Raw genomic sequence first — 20,174 nt, 5'->3', positions numbered from 1 at the left:
TAGATCATACCAGATGTGACGTAGCGGTCGGACATGGCTCAAGGGATGGTGGAGAGGACATGCTTGTGGAGGTTGCTAAAACCAACAATCTTCGAATCTAGTAATAGCTGAGGAGGACGATGACCGAAGGTACCACTCCGACAACCAATAAGCCACGAGGACAACACCCTAGAGGACCTCCAAAAATACTTCCAGCAGAATTAAAACCCCTCCCTAATCCCAAGCCGAAATAAAAGCGGCCGACATCCACCCAAGGCATTGAATTGTTGTCTTCGATGAACGATCCCAACAAAGATTTTTTAATAAGATACTTAACCAAGTCTCAAGAAAGTCCGGTTAACAAAAAGTATTCTGCGGAACTTCGGAAATTTGCCATTACATTACATTATTATTCGCCTGCAGCTTATAGATATGTACGGCAAATTTTCAACACGTGTTTGCCGCACGAAAAAACACTTTCAAAATGGTATAGACAAGTTAATTGCGATCCAGGATTTACACAGGAGTCGATCGAAGCTGTTATGCTCAAATCTGATAATAGCACTCATCCTCTTGTTTGTTCCCTGATAATGGATGAGATGAGTGTCAGAAAACAGTTAGAACGAGTTGGTGATAAAGAAATGGGATACGTTAACTTTGGTGCTAATTTTGAAGGAGATCAAATACCCCTTGCACGTGAGATACTAACTTTTATGGTTGTTTGTGTCAACGAGTCATGGAAACTTCCACTTGGATATTTTCCAATCGATGGGATTTCCGGGGAACAGAAGGGAGTTTTAGTAAAACAATGCCTTCAAATTTTAAAGGAATGCAATGTACATGTAATATCTTTAACGTTTGATGGTGCACCTGCTAATATTACAATGGCGAAACAGTTGGGTTGTTGTTTCGATGAAGAAAATTTTGTACCATATTTTGTTTTTGATAACCAAAAAATAGTTGTTATTTTAGATCCTTGTCATATGATTAAACTTATTCGAAATGCTTTGGGGGATAGAAAACTTATAATAGATTCAAATGGGGGACTTATTAGATGGGATTTAATTGTTAATTTACAAATATTACAAAGCAGTGAGGGGCTTCATCTAGCAAATAAATTTAAAAAAACGCACGTAGAATACACTAAACAAAAAATGAAAGTTCGATTGGCTGTTCAGTTGTTCAGCGATTCTGTAGCTGATGCTATATAATTCTGTGCTTATCAACTAGAGCTGCCAGTTTGCTAATTGTGAACCGACAGTAAAATTCATTAGACATATGAATAAACTTTTTGATATATTTAATTCCAGAAGTAATAATAATTGTTCAGGGAAGTGGAAAAAGCCTGTATGTTCTGAGAATTACCCTGCTATTTCTTCATTTCTCTCTGAAGTATATGTCTACATTGGAGGTCTTAAATTTAGAAATGGGAAAAGGGTCATTAATAGCAACAAAAAAACAGGTTTCTTAGGATTTCAATGTTGTATAAAAAGTTTAGAATTTTTATATCGTAATACAATAACTTCACAACTTTCTAATTTAACTTATTTAACTATGTATAAGTTTTCGCAGGATCACATAGAAATATTTTTTGGACAAATACGTGCGCAAGGTGGGTATAACAACAACCCAACAGTTCGTCAATTTAGATCAGCTTATAAAAAAATATTGATTAATGCCGAACTCAAGGCTTCTTTCACCGGTAATTGCATTCCTTTAGATCACATATCAATTCTAAATTGCTCTAGCAACCCCAACAGCATAATCAACTCTTCATCATCTAGGGCTAGAATATGCGATGATGGGGACATAAATTCCAGTTCCGGAGATATTGATTTTGACGATATTCTTGATTCAATTTATATAAGCAACTATGTCGGCGAAGTCGTAACATATATTGCCGGATTCGTTGTCAGGCATTTGCGGAAAATGTTAAAGTGTGAAAAGTGTCTGTCAGCGATCACAGGTGTCAGGGAGAATCTCATGGAGCCGTTGATCGTTGCAAAAGATAGAGGTGGCTTAGTGTACCCCTCAATGGATGTAATTTCCATTTGTACACGCAGTGAAAAAATCTTTAGAGAAGCCCTGCATCAAAGCGGAGGCATTCGTATGCATCCAAAATTTAATTTAGAATATTTAAATAATAAACTTTTAAAATATTTTGTTAATAGCAACTGTATTTTTAGAGAATTAGATAATCACATGTATGATACTTCGCCATTAACAAACCATGTCACAAATTTAATGAAACTAGTTTCAAAAAAATATTTAGAAATAAGATATCATTATTTAGCGAAAAATGCAGAGCAACCAATCAACCATATTAGACAATATTTTAATAGATTAATTATACTTAGGAATCAATAGTTTTTCAAACCATTTTCGTTTTAAATAATCGATTTTTTTGTATGAATTCATATTATATATGCAGGGCTTCTCTGATAATAATATTATGTTAAATAGATAAAATATTGTAATTAACTATATAATCAAATTTTCAACATACCTACCTGTATTTTGTGTCTAATAGGTTTATATAACCAAGTAATTTTATACACAATATGTCAAAAACGAACCCATGTTATATTTTTATTTCATAAAATATTTTCAAAATACACATGTGTAAATAGGTAGGTAATATAATATACTTTTTTTTTGTTTGTAACTGTAATTATTTGTGTTTTTTATTTAACCGTTTTATCTAAACAAAAATGCTATGTTATTTTATATAGAACAATATGTAAAAACAAGACCATATTTCTTATTCCAATATTTAACCATTTGCTATTAACTGATTTGTGTATAATTTTTCATAATATTATTGTGTTTTTTGTGTTATTAAAAATAAAATACTTACATCCATTTGCATTATTTTTTCTTACCCTGAATCCTAATAAAGTTTTTATTGCGGGAACTTTTTATAATGAAAATACGTTTATCATAAATTGGTTGTAAGCTTGTGTTGATAAAAAAAAATACTCAGTGGGGCGTTTTTATGTCCGAGTATGGCCCATTTGCAGCAAAGTGTACCTAATTTCAGAGAGGTAGAGCTTTCTATCACAAAACGAGTACACACTGACATTTGTGTGCTACCTCTGGGGGAGGAGTCCAATCTCTTTGGAGTCCCCTGATGTGTGTGTTATCTAGGAATAAGGTCTGTAATATTATAATAATTTGTATTGGGCTGTCTCTACGTTTTTCTTTTTATTGTACATCCTCCCGGATATCCGCCTCATTTGAAACTCGCGCTATCAATCTGCAAATCAGTGCCATCTGCAGAAACCCGATAGAGGCATATTTATCTGAGACACAATCCCTGTCTCGAACTAAATAATTATTAATATTAAAGAGATTTGTGAGAGACTGCAACCCGCGTCTCACCCGGCAAACCAATAGTAAAATAAATTTACCAATATTATTTTCAAGTCTTTTCGCGAACTTTGAATTTGAATTTTATAAGACAAAGAACTTGTTAATAAATATTTGATATACTATTGCCATTATATAACCTGTGTAATTTACCCCTGTATTTCTCTCGCCTTATTGCAATAAACGCCCATCAAGGCAAACTAACTGAGCGTTTGACTTTGCCCTGCCGAAAACGAATCGGGTACAGTCAACTAGACGCACTTGTATGAGTGAGCTTGGGGGTGGAATTTCTAAGAAATGCGCTCAGGATGATGACGCATTCGGAGTAATCTTATTATTCTAGAGAAACAGTCCCGACGCGACTTTACGCGCTATTAATTATAAACGAATTAGTAAAGTAACGCGCCCAGTATGTTAAATTATTTTTTAACTTACTGGGCACATAAGTCCCACTTCGGCGTCATACCCCACAACTAATCTAAAATTGATGAACAAGGTTTCTTCATGTATGCTTAGCTAAATACGCCAAATCAGGGAGGTGTGACATCCTGAGCCCAAACCATCTAAGTTGATACAAGGGGTAGTTCATCATTATACACGTGATCCCGTTGATCTTTGGGGATACATTTTGGACATGATAACGAAATTTCCACATCTGAGATTCCATTATTTCTTTCTAATGGGGAAATTTGCTTTGATAAACAAGTGCTAAACACTGGATAGGGACAGGTGGAGGGAGCTGTTGGAGGAGGCCACGACCCACACCGGGTTGTCGCGCCCCTGATGATGATGATGAAACGAGTGCTTAGGATTACATACACATATTTGGAACAAATTATGCTCGCAATCCGAGGTCTGACAGTATACAAATTTTTAATGAGTGGTTTCAGCCATTCACCCTAACCCCCATTCATTGCTCTGGATCAAACAAACATTAAAAAATTTGACTTTCTAAATAGGTACCTAGAAAGCCCATCGAAGGATGTAAAAAAAATCTATATCCTTGTTGATGATTACGACTTTATATTGGCAACTATAGTTTAGGAAGATTGCTCAAGTCCATCTATAAAGTTGGTAACTAATCCCATCATCATGTTTTTAAACTTTCAAAGAAAATGTCTTTTTAAAAGTAATAGGGGAAGGTTGCCCAAGTCGTACTGCCCACTACAATATTTCGGCAAAGGGGTCACAACATCGAATCTATCGATCAGAAAGTGTACCCACTAATCAGTAATTCATGCTGAATCGCATTCAGCAATATGCAACCAAAACGTTTTGCATAGAAATATTCATTTGGTAAGTATTTTGGCTTTGTGAAGATTCGATTTTCCCATCAAACAACCTCAGCATCCTACACAAGGTCACCTACCTTTCTGTCGCCCACGTAGACTCAACCCGGTTAAACATGATTTAGCAAAAAAACAAATTTCAAACGATGCTACAACTAGGAATTTGAAAAATGCGGTATCATCACACAGATGAACATTTCATGTTTTGGCTTTCATTTTTTCAGCGGAATATGCCTCATTGCACAACACTGTAAACCCATTAAATAAAAAAAAATAAAAAAACTGAGGTAAGGTGAAATTGAATCCAAAAATAGTGGCTCTCTGTTGGCAGAGATCGGTACCAACCGATCCTACAGATGCTCCATTTTTGTGAATCAAATGCGACCACCACAAATGGGTATGTTAAAATACGATTACTTCTGGAGTACACGCGCAACATTTTTAGAGACAATGCTCCCGCACCAAAACTTATGCATTGACAAAAGTATTGTTTTCAAAAATAGACTCAACTTTACAACAGTTTATACCGTCAAAAGAGCATCGTTTTGGAATAAATGTTTGTTTTGTGCGATGTGATGACCGGTTATATAATCGATTTCATTATAAATATATATTGTGGCGAAGGCAAAGATATTATAGTGGACGACCAAAATCCAAAATTCGGGAATTTCTGGTGCGGTGGTGACCACGTTATTGAAAGATGATATCAGCAAAGGTCACACCTTATATGTGATAATTGGTACTCCAGCCCAGCTCTCTTTAAATATCTCCACAGTAATAAAACCAATGCTTGTGGCACGGTTAGGAAGATCCGGAAGGAGATGCTGAGTTTTAAAGGGTTGAAAGATGGAGAGACTTGAGATAAATCAAAAAGCCCACTATTGACTCTTAAATGCCACGATAGGAGGGATGTGCGTATGTTGACCACGCTTCATGATGACTCGTTTGAAACAACGGGAAAAAGTAATTTTAATAAATAAACAGACTGGAGAGAACTAAATGAGGATACAGGTAAATTTTTACCAAATTCTCAAGAAACTATTATGCTAACCGAAGAATGTTCGAATCACATAAAGAAAATGAAAGTTCCTTAAATCTCAGTGGCGGGATCAATTCCACAAAAGTGGTAATAATAAAACATAATAAAAAAGTGAAACATAAACATGATATTGATGTACTAAGTTTTCGTCTGACCAGAAAACGTAGAAAACACCATCAGCCGTGTCATCACATTTACATACGGTGGAGTACTCTACATTTACATAAAATGGAGAGTAGTGATAGTACTTTGTATTCCAATTCATATCAATTAAACTGGAATTCTAACAAATAGCAATCCCGTTGCACGATTGTAACATTTGGTGTGACACATCGACAGACAAACTTCGCCCATACATAGCAAAAATACTCGGGAGAAAAATATTCAATACTATACATAACAACACATCACATTCAGGAATCAGGGCAACACGGAAATCCATTTTAAGCAAATACTCTTGGTCAAGCATGAATACAGACATATACTCCTGGGCAGAGGCATGCATAGGCTGTAAGACTGCGAAGATACATGGACCCCGATATCTACCTAAAGCAAAAGGATGTCGCCGATGAGAATTGTATAGATTATTAGGTATGATACTACTCGTACGTTGGTTGGGTACCAAGGGGGCTAGCAGACCATAATATGCCGCATACCTAGTTGCGGAAGTTACCAAAGGGCGGCACATTTAAGTAGGAATCATTCGCCCATATTACCATACCAATATATTTATGGATTATCGATTCATTTCATTCGAAATAATTAGGTATGTTGCCGTCAGGACAAACGATGCATTTTGGCCATTTACAATTAGAAATGGTGACTGAAGTATTCACCTACCTACTGATACACCCCTGTTACAGGCGGGCTTCTCCCGGTGTAAAATAATCATTTAGTAGCTATAAGTCGAAACGTAACCCTGACCTCTAGAAACGGCTTCATAAAACATCTAATCTGATTCCTTGCTCAACCACGTATTTTTTATTCATAAGTAAAGGCCTTCGTCCGGTGTGTGAAAATCGCATATTGGGCGGAGGTGTAATTAAGATAAATTTAATTTAATTTAAAAAGTATAAATGATGATGGATGAAAGCGATAATTTTAAGACTAAATATAAGTATTCAAATATAATAAATTTTGCCGGCAACGTTGAAGTCTTCGCGCGCCTGCGCCGAGGTGGTCCTCGTGATTCGTCAAATCGTAAGGATCACGCGATAAAATTTGGCCAATCACGAGAGTCCTTTTTGCTGAATGGCGTGGGTACGCGAAGTTTAAAAAAAAAAAAAAAGTTAGTAAGCGTCCTTTGTAAACCGTGTACGGACCTGCGTAACTAATTGTAAAAACCTAAACATGTAAAGAAAGTGTAAAATATAAGCTAATACCAAGTTACACGAGACAGACGTGGTTTTATTTAATTCCACCCTCAAATATATCGTACTTTTTTTTTTGTGAATCCGGGGTTCGATGGACACCTGAGCTAGCCGCTGGAACCCCGGGTATCTCACTACCGTTTAAGGATTTTTATCTCCCCAGTTATTCAATATAATAAGCTCGAGCATTTAATATTTTGCGTAAAAAATATCACCCAAGAAAATATAATTAAATTGTTAATGCATCAAAAAGACAAACTGATAACACTGCACATCCTTAGTCAAGAGAAATATGAGACAGGATATTCACATACATTTCAGAATATTTCGAATCTAAAGATTAAGGATTGCTCAAGGTTAACGGAGCCTGGAAAGACCGCATAGTTGAATTCAACTGTATGTCTGACAGGGTCGCAAGCGTGATAATCAAAATCAATGGCTAGGTACCGAATTCAGATTTTGCAAGCATATTCTCCGACACAGAGCCATCCTGATGAAAAAGTGTTTTACGAGGAAATAACATCTTTGAAAAATAAAAGTAAATGCCACTTCAACATCATAGTGGGAGATTTCAATGTACGTATTGGATCATACCAGAGATGACGTAGCGATCAGACATGGCTCAAGGGATGGTAGAGGGGACATGCTTGTGGAGGTTGCTAAAACCAACAATCTTCACATCTAGTTAAAGCCGAGGAGGATGATAACCGAAGGTACCACTCCGACAATCAATAAGCCATGAGGACAACATCCTAGAGGACCTCCCAAAATACCTCCAGCAGAATTAAAACCCCTCCCTAATCCCACGCCGAAATAAAAGCGGCCGACATCCACCCCTAGCGGGGAGTAGCGACCACATGGGCAGTGATTCAAATATCTCTTCCACAACATGGATGCCGGACAGTCTTTAAATAAGCTTGCGCGAGTAAAGGAAGTCTCTTTTCCCCTTCGACGATCTCCAGACCAGACCTGGTCTACAGCACCTTCATCCGAAGGTCCCGAGGCAAGCAGCTCCGCCCTACAAAACCCTAAGTACTCTGTGCATTTATTTTTAATCATTTCTACTTCAAATTCCATTTAATTGTCGGTAATATTTCGATCTTAATTATTTCTCTCGTTTCATTGTATGTTTCTTGTTTAATCGATATTGTATTAACGACCTAAGCCACCGCCATTGTACTGTAGATATAACGCGATATTACTGTAATGATTAATCACTATTTGTGTCTTTAAAAATAAGAGTCCCCGGATAGTGTTATCTAGGAATAAGGCCTGTAATATTATAATAATTTGTATTGGGCTGTCTCTACGTTTTTCTTTTTATTGTACATCCTCCCGGGTATCCGCCTCATTTGAAACTCGCGCTATCAATCTGCAAATCAGTGCCATCTGCAGAAACCCGATCTGAGACGCAACCCCTGTCTCGAAATAAATAATTTTAACCTGACTTTTTCTTTTTGTTTATTTCGAGATAGTACCTGTGTAATTTAGCTATAATAAATAATTATTAATATCAAAGAGATTTGTTAGAGACAGCAACCCGCGTCTCACCCGGCAAACCGCCTAATAGTAAAGTAAATTGACCAATTATTTTTAAGTCTTCTCGCGTAATTTTAGGCCTGAATATTGTGAGATATATGCCTCTGTTTGCAACAGATTGAATTAACCCGGCCGGCGCCGATGTCACACACCTTGTACAAATCGGGAAAATTTCGCATGGGTATAAATCGATGTCACCGCTTCCATATTTAACATACGAGACTGATTTTTTCAAGTAAATTTGAGCTGATTTGTCCTCCTGCCACTTATGACATATTTTAAAACCATTGGTTCTAAATATAAAATAATCACTAAAGTTTCGAACCAATTCGTATGGCCAAGTTTCGCCGGTCGATAGAAATCAGTTTGAATTGCGCGCCGCGACTGCGCACTACACGACAGACAGGCCATTGCACGGGATTGTATTTATCTCGTATGATTTTATTTTATCGCGATTTTTAAAATACTTTTTGTACTGTCTACCGTGTCCCATTTTAGTGAATGTGAAAATTATTACTGACATCAATAACTATTGTGTGAGTTTAATGGTTTCTGTGATTTGGCGTGCCCTAATACTGTAGTAATACTGTTCCCTAAAACACCCACGATGGCCGAGTGGCTTAAATGCCGGCCTATAGAGTCGAGGGTCCCAGGTTCGAATCCTGGGTCTGGCAAGTACACATATTGTTTTTCAATTTGTGTATGAGGTTGAGCAAGTGGCTGACATCCATTTCTCGTAAAAAGAAAAATCTGTCAATACAAACCTCCACTCTGTGGAGGCCCGCCCATATGATCCTATTAGGATCGGACATGGTCGAAAGAAAAGAAAGAAAAGAATACTGTAGTTAAACAATTTAAAAACATTTCATAGTTTTATAGTGCAGTATGAGACTGATCATGACGTCAACGATATGGACTCTGACGAGCCAATTGAATTTTTGCGGTCGTGGAGAACTGGCCCGTATATTCCAATAGTTCGCGAATTCAATGATTGTCGATCTGGCGTGACATCGAACTACTTGAACGTATCCTCTCCCGAATGTCTTTTCTTTGAACATTTTTTGAATAAAAATATCTGTACCTCAGAGGCAGACGGATGCAACTCCATTTTTGGTGAAAATGAGATTTTGTAAGAATCGTCATGCTAAAGGCTTTATTTATAAGAGACAGAGAGATGAAAGTCCTAGTTGCTATAATAAGAAACATAAAGATGCAAATGCCATACCTACCTTAGAAGCAGAAGGATGTTAGTGGAGTTGCATCTAAATATTCTAAATAATTTTGATTTTAGAACGAATGCATAAAGATGCAAATCCATTTGCATCCTTCTGCCTCGCAATATTTTTTCGTCTATGGGCACACTACGGCTCATGCGCCATTATTCATAACCTCAAAATATACGGTGTTTGACGTTTGTCATACTGAATAAATATTCTAACAACTCTACGTTCTATTGTTATTTTATTTATAGTGGCATAAATTCTTTATTCTCTGTAATAACTCCGTATATAACATTAAATATAATATATTTTACGTGTAATAATGTCTTCGAGAGCATTTAAAATCTTAGAAATGGCAAAGAGTGCATATGTTAATAATGCATCGACTGTCAAAGAAATACCATTACAAAAAGGTAAGTTATAACTCAATTATTATTCATGTTATTAGTTACTAAGATATTTGGATAATTATCATTAGTTTACGCTGAATTCGTTGAAAAGATTAGTTTTAATTGTTTTTAACTAGATACAATTATTAGTAAACAATGATTATGTATATAGGTACGTATTGTAATAATTTAACTTTTCAAATAGCAATGATATGGAAATATCTCGGATACATTAACTTGTTTCTACTAAATAAAAATGATAACTTGTATCGATACAAATAGTTCAAAACATTACATTGATAATTAATTATTATTTATTTCTTTGTTTCAGATTTATCAACAGTTGATATTGCTACATTACATCATCATGGTTCATCCAGTGATAATGAGCATCAATTACATTCTACTTTATCACCGGTGCCATCAACATCACATATAGGCAATACTCATGAGGATCATAGTTATTCTTTGGCATGCCATTCAACATATCCTGAGCATTTAAACGTATCATTAGTTGACGCTATGTATGACTCTGAATTATCGGTCGAAGATATCCATAATTACATAGTTGATGCTATGCATGAATTAGAAAATACATTGGAGAATGATGAAGATGAAGTCAATTGTCAAATTGAAGAAAATATTAATGTACAAGAGATAACACGAGGCAGAAAACGTGTATCAAAAAAGGTGCAATGGAAAAGAGTCGACGCCCAAACCAAACGTCTAAAAGGTTTGGTATATAGATCGGCTACAACCTCCCAATTGATACCCGCAAGACTATTAAAGCCTCGTTGCAATCGACAATGCAAGAAAAAATGCAATTCCATTTCAAATCAACAACGTACCGAAATACATAAGAGGTTTTGGCAAACCGAGAGTTGGGACCTACGGCGTCAATTTATAGTTTCTCTTATTGACCTTAAAGAAGTTACTCGAAGCCGCCCGACTTCTAACTCTAGAACTGGTATAAGAAATAAAACTAGGCATTATCACCTTGCAGTCGGTGAATTAAATAACAGAGTTAATGTTTGCAAAGTTATGTTTTTAAATACATTTACTGTGTCTGACAAATTGGTTACCCTAGCACTGTCCAAAAAATTGCTATCTCCCGGTTCAGTTCTGCATCCAGATGGAAGAGGAAGACATTGTCCAGCAAATAAGACTAGTGCCAGTATTAAAGAATCGATAAACAACCACATACGACTGTTTCCTGTGTACGAGTGTCATTACTCGCGTGAAAGAAGCAGTAGAAAGTTCTTAGAAGCAGATTTAAATTTAGTATCAATGTATGAATTGTATGTTGACAACTGCAAAAAAAATAATGTCGATGTTTCAAATATTGGCAAAGAATGGCTTTACCGAAAGATTTTTAATGAAGATCACAATATCGGTTTTCATCCACCAGCTAATGACACGTGTGATACTTGCGATTCTTATATAATAAAAATTAAAAATGCTGAGAATGAAGATGAGACAGAAAAAAACAAAATCATGCAAGATAAAGATAATCATATTGCAGAATCAAAAATGCGTTATGACTTGAAAGCTGAGGATAAAGTAAGGGGCAAATATAGCACGTCAGAAGTCATATTGATGATAGACATACAAAAATGTCTTCCGTGTCCAAATTTAACAAATTCGCAATCATTTTATTTGCGCAAATTGTGGGCTCTCAATGAAACTATTTATGATAGTACAAATGAAAAATCGTTTTGTTGTATGTGGAACGAGACCATTGGTGCTAGAGGTGCTAATGAAGTATCATCATGTCTATTAAAATGGATAATGAATGACATGGGCCAAGATGTCGAAGAAATAACTATATGGTCCGACAACTGCGCAGGGCAAAACCGGAATATAACTATTGCGGTGTTTTATGTGTGGGTTGTCCTGCAAAAGATTAAAAAACTAAAAATCATTAACCATAAGTTTTTACTACGTGGTCACACCCATTTGGAAGTAGATACTGTCCACTCACTTATTGAAAGAGCGAAGAAAAAGTCAAAAACACTGGAGATTTTTTTGCCCCATGATTGCGAACAATTTATAAGATACTGCAAGACCAGTAATCCAAATATTGTTCATTCTATGGGCCTGGAAGATTTCAAAAATATCTCAGGCCTATACAATGGTCTCCAGTCTCCATTTGTTGCACGAAAAAAAAACACGGTTGGAGAAATTTTTATAATATCCCAGGTTGTTTGGTTACGAGCACAATCAGACAGGCCTGGGATTTTACTATACAAAAATAAATTTATGGGTGACTTTAAAGCGGTGGATCTCCATCAAAGAAAGCGAGTAGCTTTAAGGACTGCTTCGCAGATACCGCAACTCAACAGCAGTCCCATTCCATTGAGCACGGCTAAGTTCATGGATTTGGGCAAAATGCTCGAATGGATCCCTCAATCCCTGCATTCTTTTTATAAAAATTTACCACATAAACCCAATGCCTCCGAGTATCCTACAACAGACTGTGGGCGTGATCAGCGCGAAGATCAAGATAGCAATAATTAAGTAACTAGCTTCCTATTAGATTGATCAACTATTTTAATTATTTTTTAACTCATGTCAGGTATTAATTTTCTTTTTATTTCTTAGGTTTTGGTTAATAAGTTATAATAATAATTGCTTATATGTAATTACATTACTTACTTTAATTTTCATTTAAAATATTTGAATTTACTTTATTACATAAAAAAATTTCAAAAATGTGTTTTGCTTTGTTTTATTTATACCTATACATTTTTTAAACTTATAAATTGTCTTATTTTCGGCTAGGTAAAAAAGATGCAAATCCACAATGACAAAATATCTTTAGAGGCAGAAGGATGCAAATCCATACTATGTTTTTTATTTTATTTTATTTTCGATATAAAATAGTATTATATTTATTCCTTTCTAACATATTCCAGAAGTACTTTAATTGAATTACAATACAAAAAATAATGATCATTCTATGTATATTTTCTTGGAAGTTATGAGTATTCATTAAAAATAAAAATCGTTTTTTGGCTCTCCTGAACAATTGGGTTTTGGCACTTGCATCCGTCTGCCTCGGAGGTACAGATATTATGTCGGAAATAGTGAACCAAACGAATAGATTTCTTAACCATTCGTACAGTGCAGCAGACCTCGGACCGAAATCGCGGTCACACAATTGGACAGACACGTCAGTGCCGGAGTTGTATACATTTTTTGCAGTATCAATGCTGATGACTCGGAATAAGCAAACGTCGATAGAGGAACATTGGAGTACCGATTCTTACCTGCATGCAGACATTTTTGGGAAAATAATGGCTAGAAATCAATACCAACTTATTTTATAAATGCTTAATTTTTCTGATCCTAGTGTGACCGCCTCAAATGATAGACTTGCTAAAATTAGATTACTGTTAGAACACACAAGAACAATTTTTAGGGAAACAATGATACCGCATCAGAATCTTTGCATAGATGAGAGCATAATCGTGTTTAAGGGTAGATTAATTTTTAAACAATTCATTCCTTCCAAAAGAAAGAAGACTGAAATATTCACCTACCTACCGTTTTAAGGATTTTTTATCTCCCCAATTATTCAATATATACGGAGAGCATATAATGAGAAGAGCCATAGATAATTGGGAAGGCGGAATAACAATTGGTAACCAAGTTAATGGTTGTTGATCGGGCTAACCTTCTATTAACAGCAAGTACACTCCAAAACCTCAAAACAGTCGACGATCGACCATCAGTAGCAAGCGGAAATACACACAGATTGCAAAAAATGCGATGAGATCGAAAAAATCGTGGCATACCGCCGATTCTGAAAATATTCGCCTTCATGTCCAGGAAACTATATTTCGAGGAAAAGGGGATGTTCTCATTCAAATGTGGAAAACCAATAAGAAAAGAGACGTCCGGTCTGGATTGGATGGATGTAGTGGAAACTGGAAAAACTGACAAGAGAACTGGGCTGCCCATCAGAAAACCAAGATGTGTTGTGGATTACAATAGTTTTAGGAATGGTGTTGATCTAGCAGATCAATATTTATCTTATAATCCTGTACATAGGAAATCATTAAAGAGGACCAAGAAAGCCTCTTTAAATCACATAAATTGTGGCATCTTCAATGCTTTTTAATTTTTTTTAAATTAAATGCAACAATTTTCGCTTTCACGAGTTCTTATTACAAGTCGCATAGACCTGGCTTGAAGATCGATCTTCTGAACAAACCGCACAGCCCCTCACTATCAGGCACACATGATTTGGAAATAAATGCACCTTCTATTTCTACCACGATGAGAACTCCCAGTTTCGACCCAAACAATAGACTATCTGACGTTTTAAAAAACCATGAATCAGTAAAAATAACTAGTGAGAAAACCAAAAACTTTGTGAGATATAATTGTCGGGTTTGTGCGAAACTAAAAATACGAAAACCAAGTGCGTTGCGTTCATGTGCAAACAATGCAAAATTCCGCTTCATGTTGGTAAATGTTTTCAAACATACCATACAAAGAAAAATTATTGAATATACAGGTTTAACAAAACTTATTATAATATTAGAAGGCATATAAATTTCATAAGTATCATAAAAAAAGCTGTATAACAATATAAAGAAAATGTGAATTTCGTAATATATCGAGTGTATATATCATCATTGACTGGGTGAGTGTCTATCACATTTTTATTCATGATTTACAGTTGAAAAAGCTTCTCCGAAGCATCTCCTTCTCCCATGCAAATATTTTATGACATCACATCAATGACATTATTAATTATTAACGACGCACTCAGTACAGTAGCTAGCAAGTAAATTCGCCCTAACGACATTCGCACGTGCATATGTAGACTTCACGCAATATCCATTATGCGATATCACGCATCAGGAATTTATAGCAATATCACCTTTATTATAACGGCATTAGAAAAGTGTTTCTAGTATCAATGTTCATTTGAGCGAACCTGTTCAAACCGAACCATTCGGCAGACCCGACAAAAAGTTTCAGGAATTTATAGCAATATCACCTTTATTGTAATGGCGTTAGAACAGATTATGCCATTCGGCAGACCCGACAAAAAAAGTGAGTGTCATTTTTTTTCCTGATGCTTCGTCCATATTAATGTCATTGCATCACATACTTTCCTTTCTCCTCCTCTATAAATTATTTTGATGTTAAAACTTGCATTTTATTGGTATGCGTTCCACAGTTTGAAGTTTACTGGCACTACCCACTTCCGCATTGCAATTACGCAATCCTTTCTAATTTCGTGCCCGCGGCAGTGAACAACTTTTAAGGAACTTCCCTTATACAACGTGTTAATATAAAGCAGTTATTATTTTTTGGTTCAATTAAATAACAGAGATAACTTTTTGTTCAAAGAGTTACTAAACCAGCTGTTTTAAGGTTACTTTAATGTAGATATTTGAACTGTTATAAATAATTGTCACTGTTTTGCAGTATTTTTTTATGAATGGAAACGGAATATTAGAATTCTGTCTCGGATGTCATCAATTTATATAAGAAAACAAAGCAAAGCACAAAAAGGAGGATGGGCAATTGATTCATATTGATGGCGCACCAGTGGCGGCCGGTACTCTTCAGAATAGCATTTTTTGGTAGTGAGCAATGGTTTACCTTCTATAAAGAGAAGATAGCTTAGTTTAAAATGGCTAAAATGCCTAACTTCTTCAGAAGGTAAATTAATTGTCTCGGTTTATTTATTCTATTTCTCAAAAAAGTTTTAAATTAGAAAAACACTTAGCGGATGTTACCTGCATCGTACGTATTATGTGGATTTTTTAAATTTCATGGTCAAATACTCGAAGAATCAATATTGTATTCAGTGTTTACATATTATATGAGATTGCTGTTTCTGATAGTATATAGTTAATAAACATGGAGAGTGATTTAACACACCGCGCCTGGCCTAAGGCCATTAGAAGTCATTAGCATGTTATCAAATTGGGGTAATTAAGGGATAATGTGAATGCTCAGCAGTGAATGTATTAATGTTCTTTCCGCTTCATATGCAATTAGTCAGCCAACTATAAAAACGTATGAGGTCATGGTAGGTCACTTTGTTAAAAGTGTAAAGCAGTACTTTTTTTTTTGAATCTTTCTCATTTTTATAAATTTATATGAAATTATAAAAGGAACTAGCATCACCTGGGTACTATTTATATTGCAAATCATGCTTCATTCAAACTCCATTTATTTCTAATGTATGTATATGTTATTAAAAAAGGATTGTTCTCTTATAGTACCGTTCTAATTAAATTTTCAGCTACTATGGCTAGTATTGTCGTTGTGTTTTTTAATTATATTGAATGTATTAGAGGGCTTTAGAAACAAATACGGCAGTTTCTATTTTTGTAAGATGTTGGTGACTCATTAAAAATGTCTCATATCTTTTTTATGGGTGTTTCTAAAAAAAGGTCTTACAAATATTGTTTATATACTAATATAATAATATGACATTTTTATTAACTTGCCAACATTGTTATAAAATAAGAACTGCCTTTTTGTTTCTAGAACCATCAATTTCGTGTGACTATCTAAACTGTGTAAAAATTGCTATAAACGCCACTACAGGACATAGGACCACCGTCTATGTAGTTCTATAATGACCTCAGAGTAATCCTATGTAAACTGAAGATCGTATTTGGATCGGAATCGCTTTGCGCACATGAAAGGAGTATTATTCATAATAATGCTACATGTTCTACTTCGCGTGAGTGAGTGAAACACGTATGAATAATGATGAAAAATGAGCGATGTCTTACAAATGCAGGAAGTGCGTAGGACTTGCTTGGTATTAGAGGAGCCGCCACTGCCCACTACAGATTTAATACATGTTTAGTGGTATATACAATTTAAGTATAATACTTAATGCATGAATGATACAAAAATATTCTGATCCTTTCATTAACTTAAACTTACTTTAATAACATATGAACAATTATTAAATACAGTAAAACCCTGTTAATTCAAAATCGATTGAACCGAAATATAAAAAAAATCTAATTACAAAATGTATATTATATTGCAAACGAAATTTGACAATTTTTCTTTCATAAAATATATTACAGTCATTGGGCCATTGTCATTTTTAGTGAGTCATCCCATCACATTCAATTTTCAATTGACAGTGAAATATAAACATAGGCAAGTTGGTGTGTGCCCTTACCCAAGTTTTAATTACTGTAACTGTATTAAACTGTGAACCGTTTTACATAAAACGATTATTTGATAGAATACAATTGTTTTTTATTTTGAAATTAGATCATTACCATATCGGTGTCCTTTTAAATTTCTAATAGCATTTTTTACATGATTATTGGTTTTTTTGATGTGCCATGTACCAGCCACAGGTATCCGTTGCAGCGCCTGTGGAAAGTTTTTATTACATTGCGCAGGGCCGGCCACGTCACTTGTTTCACTCTAGCAAACCTAGTGAGGCTGTTTTCGTAAGCTTGGCCATATTCGTTTTGATTTCAAATCAATCACACAAATTACAATAATTAGTCATACAGCAAAATCTTATTACTGACAACACAAGGGTAACCGGACAAAACAGAACAGCCAGGGGAAAAATGAAACATCAATTTTTATGGAATCTATTTATGTTAGGTTAGGTCATTATTTCGTTGTACCTAGTCACCCAATCATTTTAAACATATTATAGATATTGATTAAGATGAGATATTCTAAGCTTGCAGGCACACTGAGTTAAGTCCCGTTTATCTGAAGCTTTCTAACGATTAGGAATGCAGAAATTAGGTATATAATTTGATTTATTATGGCGTATTGAAAATCTGTGCTATTAAAAATCCATCAACATAATAGAAATAGAACAATTTCAATATTAAATTAATATTTTACCTGAAAGGTCATAGTTATAATTATCGTTGTTCTGTTTTGTCATGGAACCGTTGCAACACATACGCAGAAAACTTTGATTTACGATGTATTTTGAATTTATCATTTTCATATTAACGGAGTTTTACTATATTAGAAAAACACTTTACAATGGCTATTTGAGGTTTGAAAAAGAATCAGTATAATGATAAAACTTGTTTATTTCTACAAACTTTGCTCGTTCAGCATATCAGCACTGCAAAAATCAGTCAGCCTTATGGCGGTTGATTCTGAAACAAGAAGAAATTTTATTGAAATTAATCATATCTGGACCCAAGACTACACTAAATCAACCATGTACACAGAATACAAAAGAATAAGATACTTGGATAGAGAGCTGTGCAATAACAGATTTTTAGATAAACATAAAAAACACATGTTTTTAAGGTTTTATCTACATTTTTACATTATTTTCTTATGTCTTATTAACAATTTCTTTAAGGTACTTTTACTTTTTGATGCTAATTAAAACATCTGGAAGGTTTTGATGGAGGCAAGGTAGCTCAATTATGGTTTGGTGACTTTAGCTTGTTAATAATCTGAACAATGTTAGCCAAAGAAGGATAGTGAAAGGTAGTGATATAAGTAATAATAAAGATAATGCGGTAAATAATAAGTTTTATTGAATGAAATAATCTTTTAACATGGTATAAATACCTAAAGTAAATGAATTAAGTGTTTTTTTTAATGAAATCTAATGCTAATAACGAACCAATTAAAGTTATGAAAATTAAGTAATAACATAATGAAAGATTAACAAATAATAATTAAAAACTACTACTCCTCTGCATCAATTCCGACATCAGGTTCTGCATTCCTATCAATAATGCTGGTTGAGCTCGGCAGAGATTGGTAATGGCACTGGGCATACTGTCACATTCCATCATTGAATGTAAGGATTCTAAAAACTTTTGCTTCAATACTACAATATTTTGTTAGAGTTTTGGACCACGTACATCAAAAGAGCCAACATACTTTGATTGCGGTTCTGGCCACCGCACGTGTCACTAAACTTTTTTTATATTGCTTGGCAAGTTAGTTTGATAACTATACAAGCATGTACCAATCTCTATTCTACCACACTCGCCATTTATGTCATGCCAAGCATAACAGAAAGCATTATTAGGCGGAGCTCCTTCATAAATTTTCAAAATGTAGCAACAGAGTTTTCTGCTGTAATACAGAGATGAGACATCGCTGCTTGGAATTTGTAAAACAATCTACAGGTCAAAGGTTACTGTTGCGAAAGTGTTTTCTCGAGTTGCCCTTTCTTTGTCCATAGCTTTATTGTGTTGGCTTCTCTCTCCCTCCATTTTATGTTCGGTGTCATTTTGCTCAAACTGTTTCTTCTCGTCACCGTCCTTCATTGCGTTATATTTTGTGCAGAGAGCACACAGGTCTTTTCTCGGTCTAAAAAGGAGTAATTAAAGTCCTTGCGATACTTGATGGATTTTGAATTAAAATTCTGATGGATTTCAGTTTTGTACTATTCCATTTGAGTCGTTTTTTGCGACCCGGGGTTCGCCTTTTGGCATCTTCAGGCACTATACTATGTACAATCACCTAAAGGCAAATATACACTGACAAAGAAAACAATTAACTCTAACTTATATAATAAATCAATACAATAATGTAAGTAAAAACTTTATCACCTACCATCCAGTCAATAAAAAAAATGTTTAACAAATAATTATGAATAGTTGAAGTGTCGGTAAAAAAAACCCCTACCTTATATTATAATGCACTAGATAGGAATAGTACAAAACTTAAATCCATTAGATATCTATAGTCCTTGTTTAGTATATAGCTTAGGCTTTTATAATGTATGACACCCACGGTGGCCGTGCGGTATAAGCATTGGACTATCACGCCGTGGGTCCCAGGTTCGAATCTTGAGTCTGGCAAGACCACATATTGTTTTTCAATTTGTGTGCGAGTCAGGGTATGGACCTAATAGGTTGAGCAAGTGGCTGACATCCATTTCTCGTAAAAAACAAAATCTGTTAATACAAACCTCTACTCTGTGGAGGTCCATATGATCCTATTAGGATTGGACATGGTCGAATAATAATAAT

General features: G+C 35.0%; 1 protein-coding gene and 2 long non-coding RNA genes across 3 annotated transcripts in view; 2 read left to right on the top strand and 1 right to left on the bottom strand.

The window, feature by feature from the left end:
• Positions 1-6,505: 6,505 nt before the first annotated feature.
• LOC147080068 (uncharacterized) overlaps positions 6,506-20,174 on the top strand; it is a 64,423-nt gene continuing 50,754 nt past the window's right edge. Inside the window, exon 1 of the long non-coding RNA XR_015070766.1 lies at positions 6,506-6,968. This is a non-coding gene — a long non-coding RNA (uncharacterized LOC147080068). The remainder of the gene's footprint in view (positions 6,969-20,174) is intronic.
• LOC147080070 (uncharacterized) lies at positions 9,970-12,711 on the top strand. Its single transcript, XM_085946388.1, has 2 exons — positions 9,970-10,218; positions 10,526-12,711. The coding sequence occupies exons 1-2, from the start codon at positions 10,128-10,130 to the stop codon at positions 12,709-12,711; spliced, it is 2,277 nt and encodes a 758-aa protein (XP_085802514.1). The 5' UTR covers positions 9,970-10,127.
• Positions 16,311-20,174, bottom strand: part of LOC147080069 (uncharacterized) — a 36,206-nt gene continuing 32,342 nt past the window's right edge. Inside the window, exon 5 of the long non-coding RNA XR_015070775.1 lies at positions 16,311-18,329. This is a non-coding gene — a long non-coding RNA (uncharacterized LOC147080069). The remainder of the gene's footprint in view (positions 18,330-20,174) is intronic.

This window comes from Rhyacophila brunnea, unplaced genomic scaffold (assembly GCF_057557595.1).
Source record: "Rhyacophila brunnea isolate RB1 unplaced genomic scaffold, BYU_Rbru_1.0 scaffold_1, whole genome shotgun sequence".
In the NCBI taxonomy this organism is placed as follows: domain Eukaryota; kingdom Metazoa; phylum Arthropoda; class Insecta; order Trichoptera; family Rhyacophilidae; genus Rhyacophila; species Rhyacophila brunnea.
This window is presented reverse-complemented; position numbering and strand designations above follow the sequence as displayed.

Coding starts and splice junctions, on each gene's coding strand:
- LOC147080070 (XM_085946388.1), top strand. CDS start 10,128: ATGTCTTCGAGAGCATTTAAAATCTTAGAAATGGCAAAGAGTGCATAT. Junction 10,219..10,525: donor AGAAATACCATTACAAAAAG/GTAAGTTATAAC, acceptor TCTTTGTTTCAG/ATTTATCAACAGTTGATATT.